Source organism: Anomaloglossus baeobatrachus, chromosome 6 (assembly GCF_048569485.1).
Source record: "Anomaloglossus baeobatrachus isolate aAnoBae1 chromosome 6, aAnoBae1.hap1, whole genome shotgun sequence".
In the NCBI taxonomy this organism is placed as follows: Eukaryota; Metazoa; Chordata; class Amphibia; order Anura; family Aromobatidae; genus Anomaloglossus; species Anomaloglossus baeobatrachus.
The window spans coordinates 59688770-59708380 of NC_134358.1; the positions used below are offsets into that span (position 1 = coordinate 59688770).

At 44.5% G+C, this 19611-nt stretch overlaps 1 protein-coding gene across 7 annotated transcripts in view; it reads left to right on the plus strand.

The window, feature by feature from the left end:
• The window catches only part of CSMD3 (CUB and Sushi multiple domains 3), a 2007504-nt gene that overhangs the window by 1242038 nt on the left and 745855 nt on the right, over nucleotides 1-19611 (plus strand). For all 7 annotated transcript variants that reach the window (XM_075352941.1, XM_075352934.1, XM_075352935.1 and 4 more), the window contains one exon: nucleotides 13258-13460. In XM_075352941.1, the coding sequence (XP_075209056.1) occupies nucleotides 13258-13460 (203 nt within the window). The remainder of the gene's footprint in view (nucleotides 1-13257; nucleotides 13461-19611) is intronic.

Below are 19611 nucleotides of genomic sequence, written 5' to 3' on the forward strand. Positions count from 1 at the left end.
GACGACGAAGATACCTTGCGCCTTCCTGGACACAGTCGGAGCACTGGTAGCACGTCTACAACTGCATCATCAGCCACCACTCTGCCTCTCAGCACTAGTCGGGGGGGCTCAGCAGGTCGCATGCCCTCTAAGCCTTGCCTAGCCTGGTCCTTTTTTGACATAGAAAAAGATCGCACAAATTATGTGATGTGTAAAATTTGTCGTGATTCTGTTAGTAGAGGTCAAAACCTCAGCAGTTTGACAACTTCTTCCATGAATCGTCACATGAATAAATATCATAGGTCCCGGTGGGAAGCTCACTGTGATGCAATGCGGCCTAGCGGAGTGAACCATCCACGGCCTGCCCCTTCCAGTGCATCCGCGCGCTCTTCATCTTCTAGGACTGTGGGGACAGCTGTCACACCTGGTTTTCCACGCACAACTTCCACCACTGTAAATGCAACAGGCACTTTGCTTGGTAGGTCGTCAGTTGGTTTGGAAGGGGAAACAAGTGAGTGTGTACAGCTCTCTCAGACATCGATAGCACCAACGTTGAATTAAGGCAACATCATGTCTCCGCTTGCACTTTCCTCACAAACCTGCATTTTTCCAGGGACACCCTACTCAACACCGTCTACACACAGCAGCCAGATCTCTGTCCCTCAGATGTGGTCAAATAAAAAAAGGCCATTTCCTGCGACCCATGACAAAGCTAAGAGGTTGACTCTATCCCTCTGTAAGCTCTTGGCTACCGAAATGCTGCCTTTCCGCCTAGTGGACACACAGGATTTTAGAGACCTTATGTCTGTCGCTGTGCCCCAGTACCAGATGCCTAGTCGCCACTACTTCTCTAAGAACGGTGTGCCCGCGCTACACCAGCATGTCGCACACAACATCACCGCTTCCTTGAGAAACTCTGTGTGTGAACGGGTGCATTTCACCACCGATACTTGGACCAGTAAGCATGGACAGGGTTGTTACATGTCGCTGACTGGGCACTGGGTAACTATGGTGATAGATGGTGAAGGGTCTGCTGCACAAGTCTTGACGTCCCCACGACTTGTGTGTCAATCCTCTGTCTGTCCAAGTTCTGCCACTGCTTCTGCCTCCTCCACCTCATCTGGGTCCTCCACCTCCGCCCCAAGCATGCCTGGTCAGGCCACCAGCGTTCTCACTGCGCAGAAGGAATCACGCACCCCTCATTGCTATGCTGGCAGCAGAGCGCAACGTTATCAGGCGGTCTTTAGCTTGACATGTCTTGGGAATAGGAGTCACACAGCTGAGGAGTTGTGGTCAACTCTGCGGTCAGAGTTTAATAAATGGTTGTCTCCACTCAACCTGCAGCCTGGTAAGGCCGTGTGCGACAATGCTGCAAACCTGGGTGCGGCCCTTCGCCTGGGCAAGGTGACACACGTGCCTTGTATGGCTCACGTGTTGAACCTTGTCGTCCAGCAATTCTTAACACACTATCCCGGCCTAGATGGCCTTCTGACCAGGGCACGAAAACTGTCTGCTCACTTCCGCCGTTCAACCGCTGCAGCTGAGCGACTTGCATCTCTCCAGAAGTCTTTCGGCCTGCCGGTTCATCGCCTGAAATGCGATGTGGCGACACGCTGGAATTCGACTGTCCACATGTTACAGCAACTGTGGCAGCACCGCCGAGCCCTGGTGCAATACGTCATGACGTATAGCCTGGGCCAACGAGATGCAGAGGTGGAGCAGATCACCCTGATGGAGTGGTCTCAGATCAAGGACCTATGCACCCTTCTGCACAGTTTCGACATGGCGACAAATATGTTTAGCGCTGACAATGCCATTATCAGCATGACAATTCCAGTCATTTACATGCTGGAGCACACGCTAAACATTATTCGGAGTCAGGGGGTGGGACAACAGGAAGGGGAGGAACTACAGGAGGATTCATATGCGCTAGGGACAACAACATCACCAAGGTCCAGACGTTCATCATCACCAACGCAGCAGGCATGGGACCATGGGGGACAGGGATCAACAAGGGCGCATAGTAGCAGGCAAAATGTTGAGGAAGGTGCAGGAGAACATGAAGAAATGGAGGACGAACTGTCCATGGACATGGAAGACTCAGCAGATGAGGGAGACCTTGGTCAAATTTCAGTTGAAGGAGGTTGGGGGGAGATGTCAGAGGAAGAAAGAACGGATAGCACCTCTATGCCACAAACACAGCGTGGACTTTGTCCGCATGGCTGCGCAAGACACATGAGTGCCTACTTGTTGCACTACCTCCAACATGACCCTCGTATTGTCAAAATTAGAAGTGATGATGACTACTGGCTTGCCACACTATTAGATCCCCGGTACAAGTCCAAATTTTGTGACATAATTCCAGCCATAGAAAGAGACGCACGTATGCAGGAGTATCAGCAGAAGCTGTTGCTCGATCTTAGCTCGGCTTTTCCACCAAACAACCGTGCAGGTGCAGGGAGTGATTCTCCCAGTTGTAACTTGACAAACATGGGACGGTCTCGTCATCTTCAACAGTCTACCAGGAACCAGTAGGACTGTATCTGGTGCTGGTAACAGCAATTTTATGGAATCTTTTCATAATTTTTTTAGACCCTCCTTTGCAAGGCCACCAGAGACAACAAGTCTGACACATAGTCAACGGCTGGAGAGGTTGATACAGGAGTATCTCCAAATGAACATCGATGCCATGACTGTGCAACTGGAGCCTTGCTCATTTTGGGCTTCAAATCTAGAAAAATGTCCAGAGCTCTCCAGTTACGCCTTGGAGATTTTGTCGTGTCCAGCTGCCAGCGTTGTCTCTGAACGTGTCTTCAGTGCTGCTGGGTGTGTGCTGACAGATAAGCGCACGCGTCTGTCCAGTGACAATGTGGACAGACTAACGTTCATCAAAATGAACAAGTCATGGATCCACAAGGAATTTACTACCCCTGTGTCATCCTGGGGAGAGTAAATGCTTGTGGATTTGGAATGTGCTTGATGCAAATCAAAACATCCTGTTTGCAACTAGGGCACAAGTGCTGCCACTGATAAGGTGTCTGTGTGGCCCAATTTTTTGAAAAAAGGGAGACTCCGCTTGGAGTATCCCTTGCTTGCTGTGTTTTTTAAAAATGATCCAAGATGAACAGAGCTGGGATCAGGAAAGACTTTGCTACCTACCCCGGTGTCATCCTGGGGACGGTTAAGAATAGCGTATTTTTGAATGTGCTTGATGCAAATCTAGCTGTGAAGTGTACAACTGGGGCACAAGTGCTGCCACTGAATGGGTGGGTGTGTGTGGGGCACAATTTTTGGAAAAAAAGGGAGACTCCGCTTGGAGTAACCCTTGCTTGCTGTGTTTTTTAAAAATGATCCAAGATGAACAGAGCTGGGATCAGGAAAGACTTTGCTACCTTCCCCGGGGTCATCCTGGGGACGGTTAAGGATAGCGTATTTTTGAATGTGCTTGATGCAAATCAAAACATCCTGTTTGCAAATAGGGCACAAGTGCTGCCACTGATGGGGTGTCTGTGTGGCCCAATTTTTTTAAAAAAGGGAGACTCCGCTTGGAGTAACCCTTGCTTGCTGTGTTTTTTAAAAATGATCCAAGATGAACAGAGCTGGGATCAGGAAAGACTTTGCTACCTACCCCGGAGTCATCCTGGGGACGGTTAAGTATGGCGTATTTTTGAATGTGCTTGATGCAAATCTAGCTGTGAAGTGTACAACTGGGGCACAACTGCTGCCACTGAAGGGGTGGGTGTGTGTGGGGCCCAATTTTTGGAAAAAAGGGAGACTCCGCTTGGAGTCACCTTGCGGTGTTTTACATGTCTTTTTAAAAGTCTCCCTTTTTTCCAAAAATTGGGCCCCACACACCCACCCCATTCAGTGGCAGCACTTGTGCCCCAGTTGTACACTTCACAGCTAGATTTGCATTAAGCACAATCAAAAATATGCCATACTTAACCGTTTCCAGGATGACCCCGGGGTAGGTAGCAAATTCTTTCCTGATCCCAGATCTGTTCATCTTGGATCATTTTTAAAAACAATGTAAGGAAGGGTTACTCCAAGCGGAGTATCCCTTTTTTTCAAAAAATTGGGCCACACAGACACCCCATCAGTGGCAGCACTTGTGCCCTAGTTGCAAACAGGATGTTTTGATTTGCATCAAACACATTCCAAATCCACAAGCATTTACTCTCCCCAGGATGACACAGGGGTAGTAAAATCCTTGTGGATCCATGACTTGTTCATTTTGATGAACGTCAGTCTGTCCACATTGTCACTGGACAGATGCGTGCGCTTATCTGTCAGCACACATCCAGCAGCACTGAAGACACGTTCAGAGACAACGCTGGCAGCTGGACATGACAAAATCTCCAAGGCGTAAGTAGAGAGCTCTGGCCATTTTTCAAGATTTGAAGCCCAAAATGAGCAAGGCTCCATTTGCAAAGTCATGGCATCGATGTTCATTTGGAGATACTCCTGCATCATCCTCTCCAGCCATTGACTATGTGCCAGACTTGTTGTCTCTGGTGGCCTTGCAAAGGACGGTCTAAAAAAATTATGAAAAGATTCAATAAAATTGCTGTTACCAGCACCAGATACGGTGCTACTGGTACGGGTAGACTGTTGAAGATGACGAGACCGTCCCATGTTTGTCAAGTTACAACTGGGAGAATCACTCCCTGCACCTGCACGGTTGTTTGGTGGAAAAGCCCAGCTAAGATCGAGTAACAGCTTCTGCTGATACTCCTGCATACGTGCGTCCCTTTCTATGGCTGGAATTATGTCACAAAATTTGGACTTGTACCGGGGATCTAATAGTGTGACAAGCCAGTAGTCATCATCACTTCTAATTTTGACAATACGAGGGTCATGTTGGAGGTAGTGCAGCAAGAAGGTGCTCATGTGTCTTGCGCAGCCATGCGGACCAAGTCCATGCTGTGTTTGTGGCATAGAGGTGCTAACCATTCTTTCTTCCTCTGACATCTCCCCCAAACCTCTTTCGACTGAAATTTGACCAAGGTCTCCCTCATCCGCTGAGTCTTCCATATCCATGGACAGTTCGTCCTCCATTTCTTCATGTTCTCCTGCACCTTCCTCAACATTTCGCCTGCTACCATGCGCCCTTGTTGATCCCTGTCCCCCATGGTCCCATGCCTGCCGAGTTGGTGATGATGAACGTCTGGACCTTGATGATGTTGTTGTGTCTTGCGCATATGAATCCTCCTGTAGTTTCTCCCCTTCCTGTTGTCCCACCCCCTGACTCCAAATAGTGTTTAGCGTGTGCTCCAGGATGTAAATGACTGCAATTGTCATGCTGATAATGGCATTGTCAGCGCTAAACATATTCAACGCCATGTCGAAACTGTGCAGAAGGGTGCATAGGTCCTTGATCTGAGACCACTCCATCAGGGTGATCTGCCCCACCTCTGCATCTCGTTGGCCCAGGCTATACGTCATGACGTATTGCACCAGGGCTCGGCGGTGCTGCCACAGTTGCTGTAACATGTGGAGAGTCAAATTCCAGCGTGTCGGCACATCACATTTCAGGCGATGAACCGGCAGGCCGAAAGACTTCTGGAGCGATGCAAGTCGCTCAGCTGCGGCGGTTGAATGGCGGAAGTGAACAGACAGTTTTCGTGCCCTGGTCAGAAGGCCATCTAGGCGGGGATAGTGTGTTAAAAATTGCTGGACAACAAGGTTCAACAAGTGAGCCATACAAGGCACGTGTGTCACCTTGCCCAGGCGAAGGGCCGCACCCAGGTTTGCAGCATTGTCGCACACGGCCTTACCAGGCTGCAGGTTGAGTGGAGACAACCATTTATTAAACTCAGTCTCCAGAGCTGCCCACAACTCAGTCGCTGTGTGACTCCTATTTCCAAGACATGTCAAGCTAAAGACTGCCTGATGCCGTTGCGCTCTGCTGCCAGCATAGTAATGAGGGGTGCGTGATTCCTTCTGCGCAGTGAGAATGCTGGTGGCCTGACCAGGCAGGCTTGGGGCGGAGGTGGAGGACCCAGATGTGGTGGAGGAGGCAGAAGCAGTGGCGGAACTTGGACAGACAGAGGATTGACACACAAGTCGTGGGGACGGCAAGACTTGTGCAGCAGACCCTTCACCATCTATCACCATAGTTACCCAGTGCCCAGTCAGCGACATGTAACGTCCCTGTCCATGCTTACTGGTCCAAGTATCGGTGGTGAAATGCACCCGTTCACACACAGAGTTTCTCAAGGAATCGGTGATGTTGTGTGCGACATGCTGGTGAAGCGTGGGCACACCTTTCTTAGAGAAGTAGTGGCGACTGGGCATCTGGTACTGAGGCACAGCGACAGACATAAGGTCTCTAAAATCCTGTGTGTCCACCAGGCGGAAAGGCAGCATTTCGGTAGCCAAGAGCTTACAGAGGGATAGAGTCAACCTCTTAGCTTTGTCATGGGTCGCAGAAAATGGCCTTTTATTTGTCCACATCTGAGGGACAGAGATCTGGCTGCTGTGTGTAGACGGTGTTGAGTAGGGTGTCACTGGAAAAATGCAGCTTTGTGAGGAAAGTGCAGGCGTAGACATGATGTTGCCTTCATCCAACGTTGGTGCTATCGATGTCTGAGAGAGCTGCACACACACGCACTTGTTTCCCCTTCCAAACCAACTGACGACCTACCAAGCAAACTGCCTGTTGCGGTTACAGTGGTGAAAGTTGTGCGTGGAAAACCAGGTGTGACAGCTGTCCCCACAGTCCTAGAAGATGAAAAGCGCGCGGATGCACTGGAAAGGGCAGGCGGTGGATGGTTCGCTCCGCTAGGCCGCATTGCAGCACGGTGAGCTTCCCACTGGGACATATGATATTTATTCATGTGACGATTCATGAAAGAAGTTGTCAAACTGCTGAGGTTTTGACCTCTACTAACAGAATCATGACAAATTTTACAGATCACATAATTTGGTTGATTTTTTGCTATGTCAAAAAAGGACCAGGCTAGGCAAGACTTAGAGGGCATGCGACCTGCTGAGCCCCCCCGACTAGTGCTCAGAGGCAGAGTGGTGGCTGAGGATGCAGTTGTAGACGTGCTACCAGTGCTCCGACTCTGTCCAGGAAGGCGCAAGGTAACTTCGTCGTCAGTTGCATCCTCCTCCACCGCCTCTGTTGACCTCCTTGAGTGCCTGACTGTGGGTTGACAGTAGGTGGGATCTAGAACTTCCTCATCAATTGTGTTTGCACTCCCCTCACCCTCAGACCGAGCCTCTTCTTGGCCTGACCGAATATTTAAGTTATCTTCCCAATCTGGTATCTGCGTCTCATCGTAATCAGTATGTTCCTCATTGTCTATAACAACAGGTGTTACAGTTTGTGAAAAAGGGTCAACATTATGCTCAGAAACTTGGTCCTCATGGCCTGAATCAGAGTCACAAAGGTTCTGGGCATCACTGCAGACCATTTCCTGGTCTGTACTCACTGTAGCTTGGGAGCAGACTTCTGATTCCCAGGCTATAGTGTGACTGAACAGCTCTGCAGACTCAGCCATCTCAGTTCCACCATACTGTGCAGGGCGGATGGAGAATTCAAAGCTGGGAGAATGCAAGTGTGATTGGCTGACAACTCAGAGGACTGGTGTTTTTTGGATGCAGTAGTTGAGGTGGCGGAGAGGGCACTTGTTGGACCACTTGAGATCCATTCAAGCATTTTCCTTTTTTGGCCATCATCTACCTTTGTTCCAGTTGTTCGTGTCCGTAAAAAAGGGAGCACATCGGATTGTCCACGGTAAGTAGTAGACATCTTACTTTTGCTGGGAGATGGTCTATCTTCAGCAGATGTTAATGGAACTTTGCCACCTTCCCCACGGACAAACCCTTTTTTTCCTTTTCCAACACGCCTCTTCCCATTTCCACCAGCATCTGTCATTTTGCCACTCATTTTGATTGCGACAAGATTGTGCACTTAAAATGTGGTAGTAAAAATTGAGAGGTGGTGTAGATTTCAGCGGCGGTCTAGCTTTATTAACAGCAGAATAAACAACAATAATTATCCCTGACAATGCAACTACGGCCCTTAAACTGGCAGCATAGTTTGCTAGTATAAGGGCTTAGTAACAATGAGTTTGAGTGTGCAATGCAGGCAGACGTGCTGCAAATATCTTTGCACTAGTGGGACAATACAGAAGTCCAGCAGCCACTTTTAGGATGCCACTAAGTTTACTCAGTGTTTGCTAGTATAATGGCTTAGTAACAATGAGTTTGAGTGTGCAATGCAGGCAGACCTGCTGCAAATATCTTTGCACTAGTGGGACAATACAGAAGTCCAACAGCCACTTTTAGGACGCCACTAAGTTTCCTCAGTGTTTGCTAGTATAATGGCTTAGTAACAATGAGTTGGAGTGTGCAAAGGGCAGGAAGGTACAGTGGCAGGGTTGTGGGTCTGGGTAGGGGAAAGGAAGCCTCCCTTTCTATCCCTCCTAATGGGGAAATGCAGCGAGGAAATCCCTGACCTTAGCTACACAGACGCTGTCATCTTGTGTAGCTGTTAAAATCTGTTTTCACGGCCCTGACTGTCACCTATGGCTCTGACCCTGCCGGTATTAGCCCTTACAAGGGCTGAAAGAAACTTCTATCCCTATTCTGTATAGCGCTGTGTATAGAGCGTACACAGCACTATCAGAGACAGGAGCGACGCCAGCGGTGACTGACACCCAGACGCAGAAGAGATAATGGCGTCCGGACGGGCAGATACCCGTTTTTATAATGCAGGGATATGTGACATGGACATCCTATCACACATGCCGTTGCTTCTCTGGCTAAAAGTCCACTTAGCTGTGTGTGTGTCTGTGATTGGCTGACATGCTGGCCCGCCCTACTACACGTGCGCGCTTAGGGAAGGAAGACAAGGAAAAAAAAAAAAATGGCGATCGCCATTATCCAAACAGCAGTGATCTGAATGCGCTGTTCCCGCACACTATACACTGAAATGTCATAATAGTGTGAGTCACAGAGTGACTTACACTATTACAGCGGAAAGCCAGCTAGGAATTAGCTGGTCTTTTTGCTGCTAGAAACGTTCTCGAACGTATCTAGAACTATCGAGCTTTAGCAAAAAGCTCGAGTTCTAGTTCGATTTACAACAGCCCCCAAAATCACTCAAGCCGCGAACTGGAGAACCTTGAACCTCGAACCACGCTCAACTCTACTCAAAATATATCATGGCTTCTAGTACCTCCATTTGAAAGCAAATCTGTCACTGTTACATTTTTTTCTCCACCTATTATGAGTGCAGTTATTATGTCAATAACAGGGCTGCTCTCTGTAGTTTTGATAAATTCACTGTTTTATCAGCAGGATATTATTAGTAGAGGACTAGCAAGCCTGCTCTAATGTAGTCCTCCTTATTCATGTGATCTTTATATTTCTGGCTCTACTAATGATTGGCAGATTTCTCCCTATGCACAGTGCACACAGTAAGCTGTTAAATAGTCTTGTTTTCAGAGATATACAATTGAAACCAGAAGTTTACATGCACTATCCAAAAGGACACATCTGCAGGTTTTTCTCATTATCTGACATGAAATCAGAATAAACCTTTCCCGTTTTAGGTCAATTAGGAACCAAAATTATTTATATTTGCCAAATGCCAGAATAATGAGAGAGAATGTTTTATTACTTTCTGCAAAGTCAAAAGTTTACATACACTTAAGGCCCTGTCACACACAGAGATAAATCTGTGGCAGATCTGTGGTAGATCTGTGGTAGATCTGTGGTAGATCTGTGGTAGATCTGTGGTAGATCTGTTGTAGATCTGTTGTAGATCTGTTGTAGATCTGTGGTTGCAGTGAAATTGTGGACAATCAGTGCCAGGTTTGTGCCTGTGTACAAATGGAACAATATGTCCATGATTTCACTGCAACCACAGATCTGCCAAAGATTTATCTCTGTGTGTGACGGGGCCTTAAGAGTACTATGCCTTTAAACAATATGGGACAGCCCATATGATGATGTCTTGTCTTTGGAAGCTTCTAACAGGTTTATTGGCAACATTTGAGTTAATTAGAGACACACCTGTGGATGTATTTTTATGCACACCTGAAGCATACTGCTTCTTTATGTGCCATCATGAGAAAGTGAAAAGAAATCAGCTAAGATCTCAGGAAGAGAATTGTGCACTTGCACAAGTCTGGTTTATCCTTTAGTGCAATTTCCATATACCTGAAGGTGCCTCGTTCATCTTTACAAACAATTATACGCAAGTGCAAATAAGATAGGAATGTCCAGCCATCATACCACTCAGGAAAGAGATGGGTTCTGTGTACCAGAGATGAACTTGCTTTGGTCAGACATGTGCATATCAATCAAAGAAGAAAAGCAAAAGACCTTGTGAAGATGCTGGCGGAAGCTGGTAAGATTGTGTCATTGTTCACAGTGAAACGAGTACTGTATCAACATGTACAAGAAGAAGCCATTACTCCAAAATAAACATAAGAAAGCCAGATTAATATGTGCAAATGCACTCAAGAGTCAAGACCTTAATTTTTAGAGACGTCCTGTAGTCTGCCGAAACTAAAATTGAATTATTTAGTCATAATGACCATCGCTACGTTTTGAGGAAAAAGGGAGAAGCTTTGAAGCCTAAGAACACCATCCCAACTGTGAAATATGGGGGTGGCAGCATCATGCTGTGGGGTTGTTTGCTGCACAAGGGACTGGTGCAATTCACAAAATAGATGGCATCATGAGGAAAGAAGATTATGTGGCACTACTGAAGCAACATCTCAAGACATCAGCCAGAAACTGAAAGCTTGGGTCAAAATGGGTTTCCAAATTGACAATGACCCAAATAACAGCTCCTACCAGTTGGCTTTATGATGACTGGCTATCAAAATTGGGGGGAAAGCACGCCCTTTTTTAAAATTATTTATTTAAACAATTTATTTAAATAATTTTAAAAAAGCCGCATGGGGCCCCTCTTGTTTTGACACAAAGTCAAGATAAGCACACAGCTGGGGGCTGCAGCCTGTAGCCATGTGCTTTATCTGTGCTAGATATCACAACATGGGTAGACGCTATGCCAATTGTTTGTTTATTTTTGCACCACACAGTGTGTGGGATTCCAAACAGTCACACAAGCTATCAGAGAGGGTGGGAGTGTAGTCTGACTGCAAATAATCAAATATGAAACGACTGCCAGTGGGCATGGGAAACAGTGAATATGTATGAGGGTCAATGAGTAGGCCTGGAAGTAGTGTTACCACCACGTTGGGAGACTCAGTAAGTATAACATGCCCCTAGCCCTATCTACCACCTTTTTACAGCACAATGTTCGGGTTCCTATAAAGTTATATAGGTATCGGTGTCTAGCCAGATATCCATGATTAATTCCGGTCTTGAACCGGGTTTTTCTAAAATCCGCTTGTACCTGCCAATTCACGATATGTGTGGGTTCGCCCATCAATAGCCATTTGCCTATCGGATTAGTTTACTTTACATTTTTATATATCAAACTTTTATGAACGCAGCAATTTGAAATATATGTATTTTTTGTAAATTGTTTTAATGCTATTTTCAGTGTAGCTCCTGCTGTAGACCTTGGGGGTGCCTGAGGGAGTGGGGGCAATGGGCAAATGCCCAGTTTCCCCTCCCCAATGCCATCCCAGACTGCAACAAGCAGTCCAGTAACTAATAAATCACTCGAATCATGGTTCCTGCCCCTTCTGCTTCTGCTCAAATTTGGAAGCAAATACCTGGGTGACAGATTCCATTTAAAGTCAATGAAAATGGATTGAGTATAAAATAGTGTAGCTTTTGGCAATCATGCAGGCCATTTTGTTGCTAGCTGCCACATCTTTTCATGGATAGATCATATTTTATGGATAGATAATATGGTAAGCAAATAGAGAAAAGTTAATCTTTTGAGATTTGAATTAACCAGCTTTATCAAATTTTCGATAAAAAACAATTAATTACTGTGAATCAATAGCAGTTGGCAAATATTTTTTGATTGTCGCTCAAATATTGTCTATCCCACTTTTGCTTTGCCTAAGACTGAGTGGAACTAATTTCAAGCTCTTTAATGCTAACTAGATGTAAACAGATCGGTCTGGGATGGATTGAATTTGTGTTGATTTTTTTTAAAACTGACGGTGTCATATTAATTCAAACACTTTGAGATTCGATTTACAAAAAAAAATCTTGCCCGGCAACATCTCCCACACTGCTGAAGCATCGGAGAGTGGGCAAATGTCATTTCCAGTGATCTCCAGGACCACTGGATAAGTCTCTGTCCTATAGAGTGTAATTTTATGTGATCAGCGGGGTCTTCTCTCTCCTGTAGAGTGTAAACTTTTATGGTTGGGGGATCATCTCTCTTTTCTGTAGAGTGTAAGCTCTTATAGTCAGCAAGGTCCTGTCTGTCTCCTGTGCAGTGTAAGATCTTCTGGTCAGGGTGGTCCTCTCTCTTTCTATTGTAGAGTATAAGCTCTAATGGTTAGTGTGGTCCTCTCCATCCTGTAGAGTGTAAGCTCTTATAATCAGTGGGGTCCTCTCTCTCCTGTACAGTGCATGCTCTTATGTTCAGCGGGGTCCTCTCTTTCCTGCAGAATGTAACCTATTATAATCAGCAGTTTCCTCTCTCTTGTAGAGTGTAAGCTCTTATAGTCAGCAGGTCCTCTCTCTCTCCTGTAGAGTGTAAGCTCTTATAATCAGCGGGGTCCTCTCTCTCTCATGTAGAGTGCAGGCTCTTATGGTCAGAAGGTCCTCTCTCTCTCCTGTAGAGTGCAATCTCTTATAATCAGTGGGATCCTCTCTCTCTCCTGTAGAGTGTAATATCTTATGGTCAGTGGAGTCCTGTCTCTCTCCCGTAGAGTGCAAGCTCTTATTGTCTGTGGAGTTCTCTCGCCCCACAAACATTTCTTTTAGCAATTACAAGCTTTCCATTATTGAGATTTGAGAAAATGTATTTGCCGTAAATCTAATTTTTTTAGGAAAACATGGTGACGTCAGCGTCATTATCTCTAATGCTAACAGCCTTAGTAATATGAAAAAGACTCAACATATTTGGTTATGGGTAAACGGATTGAAATTGATCTTCACTCCTGTGTCGTCACACTCTGTAATGTTTATTCAATGTTATGTCTCTATTTTTATTGCTAATCTGTGACATCTTCTCACTATCCAGACTCCCCCCAAAATGCAATGATGGAAAAATGTTTGCATTAAATGACAGAATTTGTGACTTATAAAACATATGCTGCTTGTATTTATTGCTTGCTCTTACATTGAATTATAAATATCTATATTTTTTTTATTTTACAGCCTTCAGTTCCTTGCTTTTGATACAGAGGCATCACATGACATCCTACGAGTTTGGGACGGTCCTCTCGAAAATGAAATGCTGCTGAAAGAAATTAGTGGATCTTTAATTCCTGACGGAATTCACAGCACTCTTAATATTGTTACAATCCAATTCGACACCGATTTTTACATCAGTAAATCGGGATTTGCAATTCAGTTTTCAAGTAAGTTATTCTCACACTCATCTTAAAGTCACCACATTAAACTTTGCGTGTATACAGTAGCTTTAAAATAGGAATTTTAAAAAAGAAAATATTTCCCAGTGGTTCCATGGAATAAAAAAGGTTTTATTTATTTAATATCAATCCATAAAATAAACTAATAATCAAAAACTTCCGCAATAAGTCATCGTAGTGATTTAAACAATCAAAAATCCCCGAACATGAGCCAGCTAAAACACTCATAAAAAGGGGATAGTGACCATGAATATGATATCAGGGTAAAATGCTAAATTTTATTAATGGAACTCACATTACAAAACAATTTCTGGACAAGAATGTTCCCTTATACTAGCAGCAGGGAATACAGGAAAATAAAGTGCATCATGCATGGACCAATCATTAAATATAATCTAATAATTAATTAACCCTAGAATGCATACCTGGGGCCTCACAGGCCTGCTAGGTTACTTGTTTTCTATTGTAGATTTTTATGGTTGCGCATTCTAGGGTTAATGATAAATTATTACTCATCCAAAGATTAATATTTTAATTGTACAATACTAGAAAAGTTCAGAATTATTCCTATTATGTATTCCGTATATATGATGAACTGCATGTAATAAATTAAAAAATTAAATAGGAGTAATTCTATACCTTAATGAGTGGTCTGCTGGTCCTGCTTGTCACATACCCCGACGCACGTTTCATGCGATAGTCTTCCTCAGGGAGCACCAGGACCACAAGACCACTCATTAAGGTAAAGAATTGCTCCTATTAATGTATTAATTTAGTGCATTCAGTTCTTCATATGTACGGAATATACAATAGGAATAATTCTGAACTTTTCTAGTATTCTACTATTAAAATATCCATCTTTGGATGAGTAATAATTTATCATTAAATTACTATGAGATTATATTTAATGATTCGTCCCTGCAAAATGCACTTTATTTTCCTGTATTCCTTGTTGCTAGTATAAGGAAACATTCTTGTCCAGTAATTGTTTTTTTAATATAATTTGTATTTTAAATATTCCATTAATAAAATTTTAGTATTTTACCCTGATATCATAGGCATGGTCACTATCCCCTTTTAATGAGTGTTTTAGCTGGCTCATGATTGGGGATTTTTAATAATAATAATAATAATAATAATAATAATAATAATGTTTTATTTCTATAGCGCCAACATATTCCGCAGTGCTTTACAATTCAGAGGGGACATGTACAGACAATATGAGACATTACAAAGTAACAAAATTAAGATACCAGGAGGAGTGAGGGCCTGGCCCGTAAGCTTACAGTCTATGAGGACATAGGGGAGGCACAAAAGGTGAATGGGGGAGAGAAAAGCTTGTCATATATGGTCCAGCCATCGATTTAATAGGGGATTCAAAAGCAGCTGCATGAACCCGTCATTGGCCAGAATTTATACAGGTACAGGGGACAAGAATTGGAAGTACATTTTTGGGAAGGGCAGAAAGGGACTAGGTTAGATCAGGGCAGTGAGGTGATAGGCTAGTCTAATGAAATGAGTTTTTAGGGCCCGCTTAAAGTGTAGATGTTGGTAATTAATCGCATTGCTCTTGGTAGTGTGTTCCAGAGCATAGGCGCAGCTCGTGAGAAATCTTGAAGACGGGAGTGGGAGGTTCAAATTGTTGAGGATGTCAGTCTTAGGTCATTAGCAGAATGGAGGGCTCGGGTGGGGTGATAGACAGAAATGAGGGAGGAGATGTAGGGTGGTGCAGAACCATGAAGAGCTTTGTGAGTGAGAGTGATAAGTTTATGTTGGATTCTGTAGCTGATAGGCAACCAGTGCAATGACTGGCAAAGAGCAGAGGCATCAGTGAAGCGGTTGCAGAGGAAAATGATCCTGGCTGCGGCATTCAGAATGGATTGGAGAGGGGATAGTTTAGTAACAGGGAGACCAATTAGTAAAGAATTAGAATAATCCAGGCGAGAATGAATGAGAGTAAGAGTTTTTGCAGAGTCAACGGTAAGAAAAGGTCGAATTCTCGAGATGTTTTTGAGGTGGAATTGACAAGAATGAGCAAGTGAACGAATGTGGGGAGTGAAGGAGAGATCGGAGTCAAACACAACCCCAAGACAGCGGGCATGCTGCTGGGGCGTAATGATAGAACCACACACAGAAATGTATATGTATATATATATATATATATATATGTATATATATGTGTAAATGTGTATATATATATATATATATATATATATATATATATATATATATATATATATATATATATATATATATTTCGACCGTGAGGTCTTAGTCGTAACAATATTGTCAATAAAACTAAGGGGACAGGTGGTAAAATGAAATTATATCATGTAAAGCAATTCAGACATTGAAACAGTAAAGTAAGTACATTTGTTCAGAAAGATTTTTTCACTAACATTTGTGTTGTGAAATCTAATGACAGATCAGCTATAAGCCTATTTTTCTATTGGTTAACTTGAAGTCAAAACTATCTAAAAAAAAAAAAAGAAGTGGAAAAGGATGAACATTTTCTATGATATAGATATACTTTACATTGTATTATAAAAATATGTTCAGAAATGTTAAAGAAAGATTTTGATATCTTTGTCCTTCAATTTTACGGATCTTCTGTCATATAAAGACAAGCCTGTAAGTGATCCTTTATAACTGTAACATCACAAATTTATAACCCTTATTATTGGCTGGACCAGTCACCTTTCAAGACAATTTTATGAAGGACAGAAGATTTTGATACTAAGATCAAAAATACCACCATAACTTTACTTTACTAGCTAATTAAACTTGTTTGAGAAAATGCGTAAAAAGGAGTAAGTGTGAGGAAAAACTCCTGAAAGTTGAGTTGAATAGATTTGCTCAACATCTAAGGGATAAAGATTTGTATAAATATACAGGATCCTGATCCAGAGGCCACATCGGCATTTCATACCTGCCAGAAAGGAGCCCTTTAAACCACCTCCTACTTGTAAGCATGCCCAGCACCGCGCAATTTCAAAGATGCCCGGGTGCTGGACCCGGATCCGAAAATCAGAATGCACGATCCGGATCTGGCACTGGTGAAAATAATTGAAAAATAAAGAAAAACAGAAATAAAACAGCGTTTCATACTTACCGAGACTCGGTGTCATGGTGGAACATTGCTTCCGGGTCGCGCATTCACTTCCTGTACTGTGCATCATATACACACAGCTTTCCGTGTTTTCCCCACCCACTGGCCATCCTCTTGTCTATGATTGATTACAGGCAGATGCGCCCCCAGCCTGTGACAGTATCTGCCTGCCATGCAGTCATCGCGATTCCACCGGCGTTCAAAACAACGATATTTAAAGTGCCCACTCATTCCTATCTTCCGGGTGTGCCGCCCCCACACATGATGCGCGATGCGGCCAGACCCGCCCCATTGGTGACACGGTCGCCATCACGCAAGGGAGCGCACGAATGGGAATAGGGACGCGTCACCCATATCCCACGCATGCGCACCCGCCGGCAGTGACAGCGGTCGCGTCAGCAAGGAGGAGAGCCCAGTCCCATCACGCGTGCAGGGGGAGGCTCACAAGGAAGCCGGATGGTCAAATAGTAAGTGCCACTTAACAGCCTCTCATGACAGCACAGGGCGGAGCTTGGTCCTGTGCCTGAAAAGGGGTGATAGATTTCCACATAAAAACGTAATGTTCATATAAGGGGAATCCAAAGTCCAATGTGCAAATCCGCATAAGAAGTCCTCATAAACCAGCAGGAAGTCCCATAGTCCATTATAATGAGGAGGCACAACAAAGGGAATTCCACAAGAAGAATGATCCCCAGCTCCATCGTTTTCATTGGATCAGAAATGTTCTTTGTGGAAGGTCAAGAGGCACCGCCTGGTTCTAAATATAAAGGAATACATATAAAATTGATGGGGGCAAAGGTAGCAAATTTTGGACAGCCGGTTTGAAGGAGCTAACCATGCAAATAACAAAAAATAGAAAATGACAGATGTTTAGTTAAAGATTAAAACAAGATATCATATAATTAAAAAACGCACACTGATAGTGGTGAATGGAATCGGAAAAAGAGAAAATTGAAGAGGACCCCTATAGAAATGAGACAAAACTAATGACTTCATTGAGTCCTTTAGGGACAAGAGTGTCCAAGGTACTAATCCAACGAGTCTCGCATTGAGCGAGCTTCTTCTTAATATTGCCGCCCCTGGAACCACAGCTAACTGTGTCGATCCCCCGAATCTGAAGACGTGTGGAGTCACAAGCATGGTGTCTCTTAAAATGGCAGGGGAGGGTTTTTAAAAAGTCCAATCCTCAATCGACACAGCAGCCGTGATGTCACGCACATGCTCCCTGACCCTAACGTGGAGCTCACGTGAGGTCAGCCCCACGTAGATCAAGGAGCATGGGCAGGTTGTGAAATACACTACATGCGTGGTACCACACGAGATGTATTTCTGGATGGTAAATGTTTTTTTACCATCAGACGAGTGGAAGGTCTTGCTGCGGACAACATTGCTGCATGCCATACAATGGCCGCACTTGAAACATACATGAGTTGGGCTACAGGTAGTAAAAGGGTTTCTAATCTCTGGCACATAATGGCTTCTCACCAGTATGTCTTTGATGTTGCGAGAACGTCTTGCGGTCATGAGTGTGGCGTCCATCAGGATCTCCAAAAGCACCGGATCCGAGAAGAGGACCGGCCAGTGTCTACGGAGAATCTCCCTCATGGTCCCCCACTCATGATTGTATGTGCCAATGAGCCAAGGCTCATTGTTAGTGGAATCTATTTTTAGGTTTATATGTGAGAAGTGTTGTCCTTGAAGTTTTTTTGGCCATGAAATAGCCCTTTTTGATCACTCATCCACTGTAACCCCGCTCCCGGAAACGTTGCCCAAGATCGGCCGATTGAGCCTCAAATTTGTTATTGGATGAGCAGATCCGCCTCATTCTTAAGAACTGTACAGTCGGGATGGCGCAGATGGTAGCGGGTGTATGGGCAGAAGAGGCATGCAGCAGTGCATTGACTGAGGTGTCCTTACGGAAAACGTCCGTCTGTATGAGATGGTCTGGTCCCACCTCAATTTTGATGTCAAGGAAGTCAATGCTACTGCTGCTATGTCTATGTGTAAGTCTGATGTTAAAATTATTAACATTCAGATGCCCCATGTATCTCATAAACGCCTGTGCTATCACTAACCTAGGGTTTAATAGCAGATGTGCGCTGCTATTAACCCCTTATTACCCCAACTGACACCGCTCCAGACCAACGGGTAGCAACAGTAAAGCACCGCAATTGTCATATCTAATAGATGCAACAATATTGAGCAGCTGCGGGCTGAGAATACCAGCCCCAGCCAACTTTATCTTGGCTGGGTATCAAAATTAGGGGGGACCGCACATCTGTTTTTTTTTTTAATTATTTATTTAAATATTAAAAGAAAAGCCGAAGTCCACTTGCGAGGGATTCCCGCAAGTCTGACATTGCAATACAGCCATGCACACTTCTAACAGGAGCATGCATGTGTTTCTAGGTACATGCACACTCATGTTCAGAGAGCGGCAGGCCGTGCCGGGGGCTGTCATTCCAGACTTGCACAAGTCTGACTTCGCATCACTGGCACAGCCATGCATACTTCTGACAAGAACGTGCATGTGGTTCTGAATCACATGCACGTTCACCATACTGACCCACACACACTTGCACTTGCTTTCCCTGCCCACTGACCTTCCTGCCACTTGTGATTGGTTGCAGTCAGCTGACACTCAAGGTGGGGGCGCATCTAACTGCAACCAATTACAAGTGATGGTGGGTGGGCAAAACAATGAATATTGAAATGTTTGCTCCGGAAGGGAAAAGCATGAACCGGAAGGAGTTTGTTGCCATGACACAGCCTCGGGTGAGTAAACCGCGCGTGCTTCTACTCCCCTATCCCCTCCACAAACGTTTTTAATCTCCGGATTCTGGTCCCCATAGACCTATATGGGCCCCAGAGTCCGAAGCGGAAACAGACTTTTTTTTTCAATCCGGCAGTGATCCGCCGATCTCGGATTTTGGGGGATTCGATCAACTCTAGGTGCAACGCATGTCAATGACATGCATTACACCTTAAATAGTCACATGGGATGTGATGCTTGTAATTAAAGGTTATTGT